Below are 15,921 nucleotides of genomic sequence, written 5' to 3'. Positions count from 1 at the left end.
TAAAAAAGTTAGAAAATTCTTAAATTTCGATCAAAATAACGTGTAAAAGGGATTAAGCTCTTAAAGACGTTTTCTATGGAATTCATGACCAGAGAATTTCCGGACTAGTGCAATACTTTAATTTTTGCATCGAGGAATAACGTGACATTCTTAACTTAATGCAAAGGACTACATTATGCACAAATAGAGAATCTTTGAGCCTATTCCGAAATCGTAGAATCAAAACGAAAACGTCTTTTGCACATTATTTTTTATCGAAATTTATGAATTCTCTAACCTTTTTTAAGTAAATCCGCGTATATCTACATGATAGGTGGAAATAAATGAGACAAAAAACTTAAAAAATTCATCAACATCATCAAAAATTGTATTTATTTTTCTGTTGCGCCTAATATTATAGGAAGGTACTGTAGGCAGTTTGCACAACAACGATTTTTGTACCAATTATAATTATATTATAATTATAATAATAATTATTGGCACCCTTCATGCAATAAAGCATTTCACAAAAACTACTATGCCCAGGAACAAAAATCATGTTTTTTTCATAAACTGTATTAATTCTCTACAATTCTGCATTTTTATTTAGGTCTATTTCATTTTCAGTTCCTTTTAATTAGTAAAAAAGTAAAGCCGTTTCTCTGAAAAAAGTGCACAAAATACAGTGTTCCCTCTAAGGACACTGAATTTGGTAACTGTCCGTTTTTGATTATTTTTTGAGTTTTTGGATGAAGATTATTTTTTTTTGGGTTAACAATATAATACATAAAATGTTTTTAATTGTTTTTAATATAAAAAATATGTTCACATTAATTAAAAAGGGGTGTCAATAATTGGTCCCATATAAAGTAGTGGTTTTATATAGATATCTATTATATAAAGTTTTAGAGATATTGCAATTTTCTCGAAAACGGCTCCAACGATTTCGATTAAATTTGGCGTACGCAATGTTTTAAAAAAAATATAGGTATAACGAAAAAGCGTGTTTAGTTTTTCTCAAAAAAAATTATACAGCAGAAATATGACGTTTCTTTTTTTTGCGAAAATGACATAATTTTTAGTTATAAATTTAAACTTAAAAAAAGATTTAACATCCAAAAATTATCTAAAGTAAAGGTATGTAATTTGAAATGCAAGAGCTAGTACATACGACCCAGTTGTGAATTTTATTTAATTTTTTTTTTAATTGCGTTAAATGAAGATTTTTTGTTATATTAAATTGCTTTTAACTAAACTTTGATAAAAACTATCATGAAAAACACTTGTATTTCTTTCAATTTTGAGGGTGCCAATAATTGTACCTGGGTGCCAATGATTGTACCTTTTGGGTAGCTTTTCCTATTTTAATATTTTAAAAATAGTCTTTGTTTTTTTAACATTTTTTTCTAATAACATTCAAGTCAGAAATTTTTCAAACTTTAATTTGACATATTAAACATATTCCTAACTCTTTAAATGTGAGAGTTATTCGCAATTCAAAGTGAAAAAATGCTTAGGGGTGCCAACCATTGTACCCGTTACGCTAAATAGGAAAGGTAACTAAATTTAAAATAAAATTTTGCATTTCATGTAATGACTTTTCATGAATTCACAATCTAAGTAAATAATGCATCCTTTGCTATGTTCTTAAAACTCACCTTTTTGGGCAAGTCGGCTCCACTGTCAAAGAAGTCCGCTGATCCAATGCAACAAATGATGTCCTGCGAAAAATATTATTATCACAATCAAAATCTTTTTATATGACAAAAAAAAAAACTCATTTTCTAAGTTTGCCTTTTTAATATTCACACAAAAATGCAATACACACTCCATGCAACAAATAAAACGCGCCAAACAACAGTCCAAACAAGAGAATAGGAAATCAAAAAAAAAAAAAAAAATTCAAAACATTCACACACACACACACAAACAAACAGATTTACAGTCAAACAGAAAACACACACTTTTTTGGTTGAAGCACGTGCTTTCTTCCTCTTTATGTCCACTTCTATTCGAATTTTTTTTCCCGACCCCCCACATTTTAGTATCCTCCCCCAAACTCTCTCTAACACATCCGAAATAAAAGAAGACAAAAAAAAAAGTAATTCTACAAAAAAAAAAGAAACCTCCCCAATCTTCGTGTCTGAAGGTCATTGCTGCAAACAAAAAAAAAAATTACAGAAAAAAAAAGTCGCGCGAAATTCAAAGGATACAAAGAAACGTCCGTCGTCGTGTAGAGTCATCGTATAGTCGACGACGACGACGAGAGTGGTTACACAAAGAGGAAACAAGCACATGTTGAACTGTGATTTCAAAATACATTCTTTTTTTTTTCATTTTTCATGTTTTTCAAAAACCGATTTTTTTGCATTACCTGACTTGCATTCGAGCCGACCGTCTAAACTAAACTAAAATTTTGGCAACGAATCCAGCTCCAATGGACCAAAGTCAACGATATAGATAGATTCAATGTTGCTAGAAACTGTAAATGTTGCAGATACTTTTTTGTGTCTTGGATGCTGCGTAGCGGGAAGAGAAAAAATCCTCTCTGCGCAACTCTCTTTTGGATTTCAAAATTTTCTCTTTTTGTTCTTTTTTGGATGTTGTGCTGTGTTGTGTTTTGTTGTCGAATTCAGGTTTTCCAGTCCAGTGTGTTGTCTGAAATAAAATACCGCCGGAAGTGATATCACCGGATTCTTGGCACTCTCCTCGGTCCTTGTGTCCGATTATTATTCAAATGTCAACCATTTTCCACTGAAAATTCAAAAATAGACATTCAATGAAAAACCCATTTAGCGTGATTGCCAATAAATATTCTAATGACAAATATTTTCTAATAATACATCCCCATCATCAAGGATGTGTGTGACGATGGAAAGGATTGGGATGGGGGGGATGATTTTGTGCCTAATTTTTGGGGGCTGTAAATAGATATATCATTCTATCGATGTCCCATGTCAGGACTTTTTTTTTGTCTTGTTTTTTGGGAGAATGAAACAAACTTTAGACCCGCGTTTGCTATTGAATTTGATGAGCATTTTCATTAAATAGTTGATTATGGCAATTTGAATAAACAACACAACTTTCTACACTATACAAATAGACTCTATACACACACACAAACATATTTTTTTGGTGAAATTTACGATGATGGTGCTGAAGCTGATGAATGATGACTCTGCGATGTTTATACGACGATTAATGATTATTTAGGGGTTGTTATATGATGGTTATTTGGCCAAGGGGATGATGGATGGTGGAGGAAAATTGTAACAAAATTTTATGAATTTACACAGAGCCATCACACCGATACAGAGAGCAGAGGCTCTGTACTATCATTATTTGTAAGCAGAAAAAGCAACTTGATCATGGTTCTGGATGAATGAATGTCGGCGGCGGTGTGTCGAGCGATTATAGAGATATGCCTGTTCTATTCTGCCTGCATCGCATTGAAAAATATATATATTTTATATAGGCTTTTTGTTTTTATCGAAATTGAAATGTTTTATGTTTTTTAGCCTCAAGTTATTTACCCAATAGGGTTCGCAGTTCTTGGTTATATTTTAGTTTATTTGCCAAAGTTTTATGTATTTTATGTCAAATTCATGTTGTTTTTCCTATTTTTTAGTTAGAATTAATACTTTTGAATGTGAATGTAATTTCGATGAGAGTAATAGAAAAATATTGAAATTTTATGTGTTTGTGTATAGAATATAGAAATTATTTTGTTTAGGATATAAAATATTTAATTTTATTTGACATTTGCTGCGGGGTTAGAAATTGGAAACATTTTGTGCTTTGAGCTAATAAAATTCTTTGAATTGAAATTATTTTTTGAAAATTTCCAAGTAATTAAATTCCCCTTTAAATAGAAGATAATCAGTAGGTCATTTTTAATAGAGTAACTTTTTTAATTCCTTTATTCGAGAATGAATAATTTTTTTTTTTTGTTAAACACAAGAATTTTCAACAGCAGAGAGACAAAATGGTCCCACTCATCGGCACGAGTGAGTCACTTGGAGTTTGGACATAGATTTTATTGTCTCTCTTGTACAAAATTTACGTAGGTAATAGGTATAATTTCATACCTTTATTTCATTGACTAAAATTAAACTGGGCCAAGAAGTGTCAATTTGATTATTTTTGAAAATAAAAAAAGTATTTTAACCGTCACTGTGAGAGACCTAATTAATAACTTCAAAAACAATTTTTAAAAAATTTCAGTCAATTTTAAGACATCGAAAATATTTTTGATAATAAAGTGTCAGTAAAAAAAGTAATGTTAAGTTGAGAAGAATCTTGAAACCATTGAGCTTACCTAATCATAAGTTAAAAAAAAATCACAATTTATTAAATTTATTTTAAAATTTATATCACAAATTTTACTTTTAATTATTTTTTATATATGTAAGTATAAAATATATATATATTTATGTTATAGTCTTCTTAATTTTATTCACCATTAGCATATTTTTATAAATCTAATATTTTTTTTCACTGCAGTGTTCATTCACATATTGAATCATACTGAGCTCCATAACAAGAACTATGGAATTTCATTTATTTTATTAAGATGTATTTTTAGAAAAAATAAATTTTTAATTTCAAAAGATTTCTAGCCATTTTTGAAAAAAAAAAACTAATTTTTTATAGGTAAATATTTTTTTTTTTTTTTTGGAAAAAGTAGGTATGTCATTTTGTAGAAATCAATAATAAAACTGAAATTTCAAAAAAAAAAGTCAATGTCCCGTTTTCAAGAACTTAATTTTTCAAAAAATAAAATAAAATCAAAATGTTTTTTTAAAATCTTAAAATTAATTTTTTTCATACTTTTATTTCTGATTCATATTACAATATTATATTTATCTCTTGTATGCACAAATTTCGTTTGGCAGAAAATCAGATTTGAAATTAAAAAAAAAAAAAACGATTTTATGAACAAATCAAAATCTTGAAAAGATAACCTTGCCTAAAAACTAAGATTTGAATTTTTTTCGTTGAAGCTGCTTTCGAAATAATTAAACTTATCCGAAATTTGTGTATGCGAGTAGTTACCGTCAGTTTTAGTCCAAAAAAATTCCAAAAACCCCTCTGGAGATTCTCCAAAAAATACTACATACAAGGTTTGACTCCCTCTAAGGCAAATTTTCTCGGGACACAAAAAATTGGTTTGGGTAAGAGGGAAATTCGAGGAGTTCGACTGTATTTGAATAAAAATTAACAAAGTTTTTATTGTATATAACACTGGTCAACAAAATTTAACTTTTTTTTTGCCACAAGAGCCAAAGTATACTTTTTCTAGTAGTTTTTGGGGTGCTGAATCCGAATCTGAAGTCAGAAGAATTTGATTGAATATTACTGTTATAAGATGATAAAAAATGTCATTTTGGCTGTTTTCGAGGTTCTGTTTTTGTGTGGGGTAATTCATTGAAAACAAATTTGTAACGGTGATTATAAGAACAGATATTCTTCTTTTAAAAACTGTTTAAATTTTCCCGATATATCTTTTATTGCTCGAGATATCTTAAATTTTAGTTAATAAGCCAAAGAGAAACTAAACTTTATCTAAAGTTTAAGTCACTGGTCACAGAATTTTTGCCACAAGAGCCAAAATATATTTTTCGGAAGGTTTTTGGGTTGCTGAACTCGAATCCGCAGTCAGAAAAATTCTATTAGCCTCCGTTCTTGAAATATAACACTAATATTTCAAGAACGAAGGCTAATAGAATTTTTCTGACTGCGGATTCGAATTCAGCAACCAAAAAACCTTCAGAAAAGTATATTTTGGTTCTTATGACAAAAAAAGTTTAATTTGGTTGGCCAGTGCTGTTTCTGAGCCAAAGACCGCGACTTAAATTTTAAATATCTCGGGTAGTAAAAGAGATATCGGACAGATTTAAACATTTTTTGAAAGAATAAGACCAGTTCTTATAGGCACCGTTACAAATTTATTCATAATAAATTACCCCACATAAAAACATAACCTCGAAAACAGCCAAAATGACGTTTTTTGGCATTTTCTAACGGTAATATTTCAAAAACGGAGGCCAATAAAAAATTTCTGACTTCAGATTCGAGTTCAGCACATCCAAAACTACTAGAAAAGTATATTTTAGTTCTTGTGGCAAAAACCTTGTTGACCAGTGTAATTAAAAACAAAAACGCTCAGAAAAACCCTAATTTCATTTTTACTTTATTTCTACAAATTAGTAGAAAAACTTTATTAAGTTATAAAACTAACATTATTTACTTTAACAAGTTTGGAACCCAAATGTTGATCAAATTGTTTATACATCACGTTAACATTGTGGTTTATCTTGGTAGGGCAGTGGTAGGTATTTAAAGTTTTAAAGCAGATTTTTGGTAATAAACTATTAAGAATATTTAATTGAAATTAATTTTTCTGTGATTCAACTTCATAGGAGACTAACGTTGTTCCTATAGGTTTAAATAAAATATCCGGAATAAAATATATGATTTTACAAATAAAATTGAAATTTGCAGTAAAGTAACGCCGTTGTTTGATTTTGATCACTTTCTGTTTAAACTATCATAAATATAGAAATATCATTCCAAACATATCCATGAAAATGTTATTTTATAATAGATTAAAGTATAATATTTCTATGTCAACTAAAATATATGAAAAAATATTAAAAAAACATCTCAAAAATTTTTTTTTTTTAAATCTTGGGAAGGTCAACTTGTACAGTTTATTTCTTCTACATGATTGATTCAAAAACTCTTGGTGACTTCAAAAATTTTGTCCACTGTATCGCAATGCAAGTACTTTATATAAACCAATTATAAATAGGTATTAACAGTGAGTTTTTGAATTTCATATTTTTCATATTTACTAAATTAATGTCATGCTGACAGATTTGTTTATTGAATGCAAACTGTTTTTGTATTTCAAAGGAAATAACCTCTATTTATAGAAAATCTGATTGTTTGTAAAGATACATCATTTCTCACATAATTATAATAAATTTATTCTGCGTTAGTTTTTCTTGTTAAATAAAATATATGAAACACTTTCTGATATTTTGCTACCTTTCATTAAAAATATAGATTCCAATAAATGCGTTGATTTTAAATAAATGAAATTAAAATACTAAAAATGACCTTACAATATTTTTTAATGATCCTTAAAAATGAAATTAATTAACTAATTGTAAAAGGAGGTGAAAATAAAAAAAAAAAAAAAAAACACACAAACAAAACAAGGAATACCTTTAAATCCCGAGCCAAAGGGATATTTTTCTTTCTTTTTTCCATTTCATTAATCCCATGTAGAGTATTCTGGGAATGGAGTATTGTTTTCATTTAATTTTTTAAAAATAATGTAGTAGTTTTATCTTTTGATGTATAATAATAATTTAATTAAATTAATTTATTATATGCCCGTATATGTTGTTGCTTGGTAATATTGTTGTGTGTGTAGGACAAAAAAAATATACCTACATTAAGGTGGTTCTCAAAAAATTTTACCTATTATAATTTTATTTTAATCCTTTTTGATAAAAACTCAAATAATTGAAAATTTATTTTTGCAAACGTTAGTGGGTCATAATAAAATAATGAAAAAAAAGTTGATTCCATTTTAAAAATAAATGAATTATACTTAGAAAACTTATTTATTTTATTGTATTTTTGGAGTCGTATCTTACTCATCCCCCGTACCTTTACCCCCTCCAATAAACATTGTATTTGCACGCAGTTTCACCTCCGACATTTATGTTTTTTTTTTTTTTTTTTGCTTTTCTTAACATCCCGCAGCAATAATATATATTTATTAGTCAAGTCCCTGAAATTGAAATAAAATAAGAAAGAAAAAAAAACCGAACTGGGCAACTTTAGCCAGCACTTTTGTTGTCCTTTAAATTAAAGAGAAAATATAAAAAAAAAAAAAATATATATAAAAAAATAATGAAAGTCGCCATTGGCGATTGTTGTCTTCACATTATTTGCACGGTTGTTTAATTTTTGGCAAATCGTACTACATACGTATGAGTATGGTAGAAGAGAATTGTGTAGCAAGCACTAAACCAAAAAAAAAATATTTTTTTTTATTTGTTGGATTTTTTTGTGGAATGCATGAAATTAATACAATTCAGCCTTTAAACGGCTAAAGATATATAGAGGACTTACAGTGAATGTCAAAAGTGTGGAAATACCCAAATTCTTGCTCTGACAAAAAAAAAATCATGTGTCCAATTCACAAATGTTAGAGGTGAAACCTTAAAAAGTCAAAAAACTTAATTTTTTTTATTTCATCACCTTTAAATCCATTTTCTTATATGACAACTTGTAATAAATTTTATATCATCTGAAAGCTTATTATTTCAGAAAAAGTAAGAATTTTTTTAAGTCAACCATGTCGAAATTTCAAACTGAGATTACGGTACTTCCTACACTTCTTCTGTTTGAATGACTAAGAAGTCACTTACAAAATAAAAGATTTTGAAATTTTGGTGACTCCAAGAATATCAACTAAATTATTCTCAATTATAGAGACTCCATAAAAGGTTTTTGTAAGAGCAATTTCGTAAAATATCGAAAACAAAAATTTAAAAAATTGAAGAATTTGGCAACTTGAACATTTTTTTTTTCAATATTTCAAAAAAATATATTATTTGTTCTCAAACTTTTGAGTCCCACTGTATTAATTTTTTTCATAAACGAAACAACATTTTTTCTGATGTGCCAAGTGAAGAAAAAAAAAATCGGACACCAAAATGCAGTTCAACCCTGCGGCGATACTAAAAAAAGAAACAGAAATTACAACTTTTAGGCTGTCATATACTTGGCTGAAAGATTTTTCATCTTTCAATAAGTCAAAAAAATATTTTTTCGTATGTGAGAGAGTACATACATGCTTTTGACTAATAAATAAAATTTAAGTCTTCAGGGGTAAGTTTATACAATGGAAGTTAATAAAAGAAAATAAATAAACGTTCATTTGGGTTGTGGGCAGTTTGACAGAAATAAAAAAAAAAAAACCTTAAATTGTTGGTTTTTTATCGAGACGAAAATGACCTCGAAAGAAGAAAGGTCATTGTTTTTTAATTCTCATTCTTACACACTCATGTCAAAAATATTAAGGTTTTTACTTCAAAGTTATATCACCCAGAGGGCTGACAAGTTCTTGAAAGAGTTTCTGTTTTATTAATTGGAAACATCAAATTAAATAAGTAGAACATTTTAAATCGGAAAGATTTTGACGAATAAGAAGAAATGATAATTTAGTAAGATAAATAAAGCTCTAAGGTATTTGACACTCACTATTAAATAACATCTCATCGCATTCTAATCTAAGGACGAAAAATTCGCAATTTACAAAATGTGTCGAAATTAGATTTGGGTCTTTGCATATTGTATGATAAAATAGAAAAAAAAAATGGAATTTTATTTGTGGAGAACAGGCTATAATTTTCTATTTACAAAAACTGGTGAAAATCCAATAATGCGATTATGGGTATGTTTGCATCTAGATACTAGAAATGTAGTCGTTTTGCCAAGAAAAATATTTATTTCTGTTTCTTTACATTAAATATAATCTGAGATTCAAATGATTTAAAAACAAATTTTAGTCTATTAATTGTAGGTATTTTTTAGCTCAGTGCCACTCATGGCACTCATACACAATATTCTTCATAGTTTCTTACATGTCTTCCAAAAAATATTTACTACACATTAATAAATGTTGTCCGCAGAAATGGCACTGCTCTTTTGATAACTAATTGAAATTACTGTTATTAGGGGTGTAACTACATCAAATAACTAAATAACTATAATTTCAAAGCTTGTTTCGGAATAAAAAAAAGTTAGGGGAAAGTGGCCTAAAATGGCACCCCAAGGTAAAATGGCCTACTTGCTAGAAATCGTAGAATCGAACATAATTAGAAAGTTTTATGAACGCGATTTTTAAGTTAATCTGGCAAAACCGACAGATACGAAGTTTTAGCAACTTCAAGCCATTATTTAAAATTCGACAGGTCAAACTGTCTCTAACCACCTCAACAAGTACACTCGTTATAATTTTATGAAATTTTTTTTTCCAAAAAAAAGTATAAAAAACTTTGCATTTTGGAAAAAGAAGTTAATATACGTATGTATGAAGTATTTCTTAATAATTCAATGTAATAAGTTGGCTTAGAACCATTTTAGATTTTTCGGTATAAAACTTAAATTCAAAAAACCGAAAATGGGCAAAATGGCCTACTTAGTACTCGGGTAAAATGGCATACTTACTTTAACATGGCATTTTTAACTGACTTTTACATTTTCATTTTTTTATTGTGAAAATGGTTGCTAAACATAAACGATCTACAGAGAGCAAGCCCTGGACTGAGGAAAGTTCTTGATTCCGTTAAAAAAACTACAGTAAGGAGATGAGAAACCAACAGGAACAGGGTTTTGAATGTCTCACAGAAATTTTGGGGGGGATTAAGCACCACTTGTTAAAAGAAAATCGAAAAGGAACCCTTTGACTCGATATTTCATTTAAAATCACGTATATTTGGACAGTGTGGCATTTTACCCGGGTAAATTTGATCAGTAGACGTCTTGAAAATTAAAAAATTTAAATACTTTTTGGAATTTTTTTAACTAGCAAGCACAAAAATGTGAGAGTAATATATTAAACTTTGAAAAGTATATAACATTTACATAAGTTTGAATGTTCCTTTTTTCGAGATATGGGACATTTCACTTAGGGGGGCCATTTTAGGCCACCTTCCCCAAATTTTTTTTTTTTGCAATGCTATAAACAAAAATCGATATTCCACAATATTGTGCTTTAGGTTAAGGGTCAAAATTCTTTTGTCAAAATTCTGCTTTCAAAATACTGCTTTTTAAAATTCTGTTTTTCAAAATTCGGTTTTACAAAATTCGATGTTGCCTTTTTGAGTTTACTGACTTACAGTACTTTGTCAATTTTTTGTAATATTCATTATTATTATTTTGATAGATCAATAAATTTAAAAATATTAAAAAAAGGTTTTTAATGATAAATATCTTCGAAAAAAAATAATTGAACATTATTTAATTGGTCAACTAAAAAATACCAACCTAAAAAAATATTAATGAGGTGTATTTTGGTTTAGTAAACGACAGAATAAAAAAAAACAGAATTTTGAAAAACAGAATTTTTTTGAAAAAAGCAGAATTTTGTAAATTAGAATTTGAAGTCAGAATTTTGACCCGCTCCCTGTGTTTTGCAATGTGAGAAAATTGAAATTGAAAAAAATTAAATTGATTATATGGCCTAGGTGTTTCTGACATGCAAAACTTTTTTGAATAGTGCTAATGAATATGGAAGATGATATTTTTTTATGAATTAGCTTCTCTTGAATAAAATTATAGCCCCACCTGAATTGTGTAACTCAGTCTTCTTAAGCACTGCATATTCTTTATACATAATATAACGACTGCGACATGGTGAGTTTCTGATATCATAGAAGTGGTCGTTTGTGACACCTATTCAGTCTGGTTCAAAAAGAGAATTATTTTTAATTTTATTAGCCTATAGCAAAGCTTCAAATATGTATTTCAAAAAATCTTTGAAGCTGTTGACAAAACATAAGTTTTATTCTGACTTATCAACTGCGGACTTGATAATTTAAATCAAGTTTAAAGATTTTTTCAAAAGCTTTACAAAGATGTTAAGAAGTTAGAATTTTAGAGTTTCACTCAAATTTGCTAATGTGGCTGAGAAGTTACCTTACTGAAAAAAAGTAATTCATTTGAATCGGGCCTGAAATTTCCAAAGAAAATTTCAGTAAGAACATAGTAATAATACATACCGGCTGAAAACCCTTTTCGCTTGGACCCAGATCCCCCGGGACCGGTTTTTTGCATTATTTGAAACAAATTAGTTCCTTGCGGAATTAATTTGCGGGTTAAACAGTATCTAGAGTCTGGACTATGTTCAGCCAAAATGTACCTATGATATTTCTCTTAGTGATTTTTTATTCATTTTATTAGGGTTGCCGAGTATACACTGAGGGAAAAAATAAATTAAAGTTGAAACGTCGTTGTTTCAAAGTTGAACTACTTTGATTTATGTGAGTTTAAGATACGAAACCATCAAAAATTAACCTATTTTCCACGTTGATTTTAAAATGTCCATCTTCAACGCAAAATCATTCCGAATAATAGTTAAATCAATGTGGTTTTCATTGATTTTACGTTGTTTTATGGTGGCTTTTCCCTCAGTGTACTTTTAGTGAAGTTTTTCGTTTTTTTTTTGTCATTTTTTGGACAGCTCTCAAAGTATTATTTGTATGTAGAAAACTAAGTTATGTACCTACCTATTAAATAAGTGTTTGATTTTTATTTTAGACGAAAACTGTGTCACATACAATATTCAATGTCAAAACTTACATCACTATTTTCATATTGTCCCGCGCAATTTCATGACTAAATTGATTGGGTTATATTTAAGTACTGAGGTCTCAGTATTCTTGGTTATTCCCATATTTTATTTTTATTCCACGAATTATTTCAGGAAAGGGAACACTTTCTTGTAAGAAAAAAGTTATATGTATGTATTTTTCTTGATTTTTTTATTGTTTCAAAAACTTATTAAAAGAAGAGCGTATTCATCTGAAATACTTTCTTAAGCACAAATTTTCAATTTTGCCTTTACGAAACTATTACATTCTATTTTGATGATACATTTTTGTCAAAGATGATTTTTGTACGAAAAACCGACATTAGCCTTTTTCCGTTTGAAATGTTTTTCTAACTTAACAAAAAATGTTTCGAAATCCTATGACACCAAATGAAGTTGACTTACATGAAATTTGCATGGTAAAGAGTGGTTAATATATATAATTATTTTGAGATATTAGGCTACTTTAGATTCATAGCGGAAGGGTAGATAGAAGAGTTTTTCTGTACTGTGCCTACTCCTATATATTTTGTTGCATTTTAAATACATTTAATCAAACATTCTAATTCTTTTATGATAACTATTTCCATGTACTTTTGAACTCCTACTCCAATAAAACAAAATCAGTCTTTTACTTTGCGGACAACAGCAAGAATTATTATCCATTAGCTATTGAAAATAAGTAGTAGACTGATTGAATTTTAGTATTAACGTTTCTAATATCATAGAAAACAACACTGGTCGGCAACGAAAATGGAGCTTGAACCAAACCATACTTTTCTATAGGACTTTTGTGTGCTGATTCCGAATCTGAAGACAAAATTTCACTTGCACGTCAAGTTTTCGAAATATTTAAATATTAACAGGTCAAAAACGCGTTTTTGTGGTACTTTTGTGCGTTGAATTTCATCACCGTTAAATTTTTTTTTTTCTCAAAACTACATAAATGCAATATTCAAAAGCCATATTTTATCGTCTTAAATACGTTTATTTTTATTTTCAAAATTATTTTTTTCTTATAGATATTTGGTATAGAAAGGCATGATATCTCAAAATCTTGGAGGTCAAGGTAACTTATGGTTTTTGAAGCAGATTTGAAGTAAATTTCAGTTTTCGACTCCTGATTCGGTTGAAAAAATAGCAAAATATTACGGAAAAATAATATTTTTAGATCTAATGTCAAAAAAGATTTCATTTAAAATTAGTTTTTGGAACCTTATAGCTAAAATTGTGATGAGCAGAGCTCAAAAACTAGACGTGATGGAAAAAATCTGTAAACTTTTTTGAATTCAGCACACTCAAGTTGATTAAAATCACCTTACAGAGTTCTTGCGCCCGACTTTTTTTTTTATAAAATGTGCACATTAACGTTTAAAAGCAAAAAAAGGAAAAAAATTGCCGCTACGATTATTTCAATTTATTTCTAAAACTCATAAGATTTGCATTCATCTGTTGGAACATCAGGAATTTGAATATTTAATAGGTACCTTTGAAAATGAAGAACAAATTATCAAAGTATTCACTAATTTTCAATACTACTGAAAGGACTTCAAACAATAGTAAACATTTAATTTTTATTTCAGGAAAAGGTTAACAAAATTTTGAATGATTTATTTTATGACAAAATTAAACTGTTCTTAAAATTTGGCTGAACTTACCAATTGAATTACTATCATATCATTGTTTATTGTTGTTGAAACGCACTTCAAAAATATTTTTCGTTTTTTTCAAAAAACTTAAATTGAAATTCAAAATAAAATATTCGTATCACTTCGTTACCACACTGTTATGATGATTCTTTTCTTTTTTATAGTCATACAATTCTTATCTTAAAATCAGTAGCTTGTCCGGCGCGCTACCAATAAATTGACACCAAACTCTGATTTTTGTTTGTATTGTTTAGAAACACGCAACAAGTATCTAAATATCCTTTAGCACTTTATATCGCAGCAACAACAATACCATGCACGTGGGCTAATACATTTCGACACCTATCAAGTTGTGCAAAAGAATTTCGAAACTAAACAAACTAACAAAAAAAGAAACTAGATGAATTTCGACTTGAGTGCCAAAAACTAATTTGTAAGTAATTCAGTTTCCCGACTTTGATAAGAAGAATGTCCTTCTTTTACAAAAGGACCCGATTAATATTTGTTATAAAAAATTTGCCCTTAGAAAAAATTTAACTTTTAAATAAATAAAATAATATGTTACCGGAAATAAAATATTATTTTTAAACAAAATTTTTTATTGTTTAGAGGTTGCCCGAAATTATTGTTTGAAAAAGTCCACTTATTTTTAATTGCGGTTTTTTTTTATTGTATCGAGACTAACCAACAACAGCAATCAACAGCGGTCCAATAACGACTGAAAACGAACAAATTGCTTTGGGTGTTAAACGACGAACGAAACGAGCCAATTTGCAAGAAACAAATTTATTTTGAAATGAAACCTTCAATTTTTTTAAGAGATGTTTGTATTTGTTGTTATTTTACTTTATAAAACTCTCTTTCATAATATTTTAAGAGTACATCTTATGCAAGTTAAGGTATAGTAGTTGTTTGAGGGTCAGAGTCAAATGTATACGTACACATGAATCGGTTAATGCGCTTAACTTATTTACGATTAGAGATGTTTAGAGATAAAAGATCTGTTGAATGAGATTAAAAAAAGGCACAATTTCATTTAATTGCTGCAATAGATTTGTGTCCTTTTTTTTATTTGTAGGTAGGTACATGAAAACGAATGATCTTTTCTTCTTGGAACAATGTTCGTAGAGTATGCATAAATATTTATAACTGATACTTCTATTGAGGAAGGAAGGCATTTTTTTAACTTTTTTGTTTTGATGTGATAACGTCTTATAAATCGATGAACCATGGCAGCCACCACGAAAAAGTGACGCCATTTTCTCCCGTTTCACTTGAAATTTGTACAAAAATCTTCTACAGCTAATTTGAAAGAAATTTGAAAGATAATAACCTAAAGTTGAATACATTTGAAGGATTTTAAAAAAATCCGTCATTTTATAGGGTAAATAGGGGTAAAACAAAATTTAAATAAAGTTGCTATTTTCTTAATGCGATGTAGTAGAAAGTTGATTTTTTTTTAATGGATAGATAAATTTATTGTAAGGCTAACAGTAGTATTGAAAAAATTCAAAAAAAATTTCAAAACCAAGTAATACATAGTTTATTAAAAATATGTTCGGTCTTAATCTTTAGCTTAAGTACTTTACTATAAGATTTATTATCTTATAATTTTTTTTACAAGAAAGTTGACAAATAAATAATTTTTAACTCACGACCTGTTTTTTATGACGTTATCACGTAAAATCATCGTCCGTAAACCGGCTTTACAGACAACTACTTTTTTTCGTTCATTAATGTAAAATAATGCCAGTTAAAAAAATAAAGAAGACCTTTTTGATTTATTAAAAATTTCAATCAATTTTTGGAATAAAAAAAAAATCCATTTTTAAAAAATTATTGATACATTTTTTAAGAACAATGTTTCACAAAAGCTCGTTTTCGAAAAATTGTTTT

The 15,921-nt window shown here is 28.3% G+C and overlaps 1 protein-coding gene across 1 annotated transcript in view; it reads right to left on the bottom strand.

The window, feature by feature from the left end:
- Positions 1–14,706, bottom strand: part of LOC129906063 (BTB/POZ domain-containing protein Tiwaz) — a 50,403-nt gene extending 35,697 nt beyond the window's left edge. Inside the window, exons 1-3 of the mRNA XM_055981696.1 lie at positions 14,035–14,706; positions 2,354–2,733; positions 1,638–1,700 (exon numbers count right to left, since the gene is read on the bottom strand). Of these exons, the coding sequence (XP_055837671.1) occupies positions 1,638–1,700; positions 2,354–2,364 (74 nt within the window). The 5' untranslated portion in view covers positions 2,365–2,733; positions 14,035–14,706. The remainder of the gene's footprint in view (positions 1–1,637; positions 1,701–2,353; positions 2,734–14,034) is intronic.
- Positions 14,707–15,921: the final 1,215 nt, after the last annotated feature.

The sequence above is a fragment of the Episyrphus balteatus genome, chromosome 1, assembly GCF_945859705.1.
Source record: "Episyrphus balteatus chromosome 1, idEpiBalt1.1, whole genome shotgun sequence".
NCBI classification, from domain to species: domain Eukaryota; kingdom Metazoa; phylum Arthropoda; class Insecta; order Diptera; family Syrphidae; genus Episyrphus; species Episyrphus balteatus.
The sequence above is the reverse complement of the archived record's forward strand: the minus strand, read 5'-3'. Positions and strand labels throughout refer to the sequence as shown.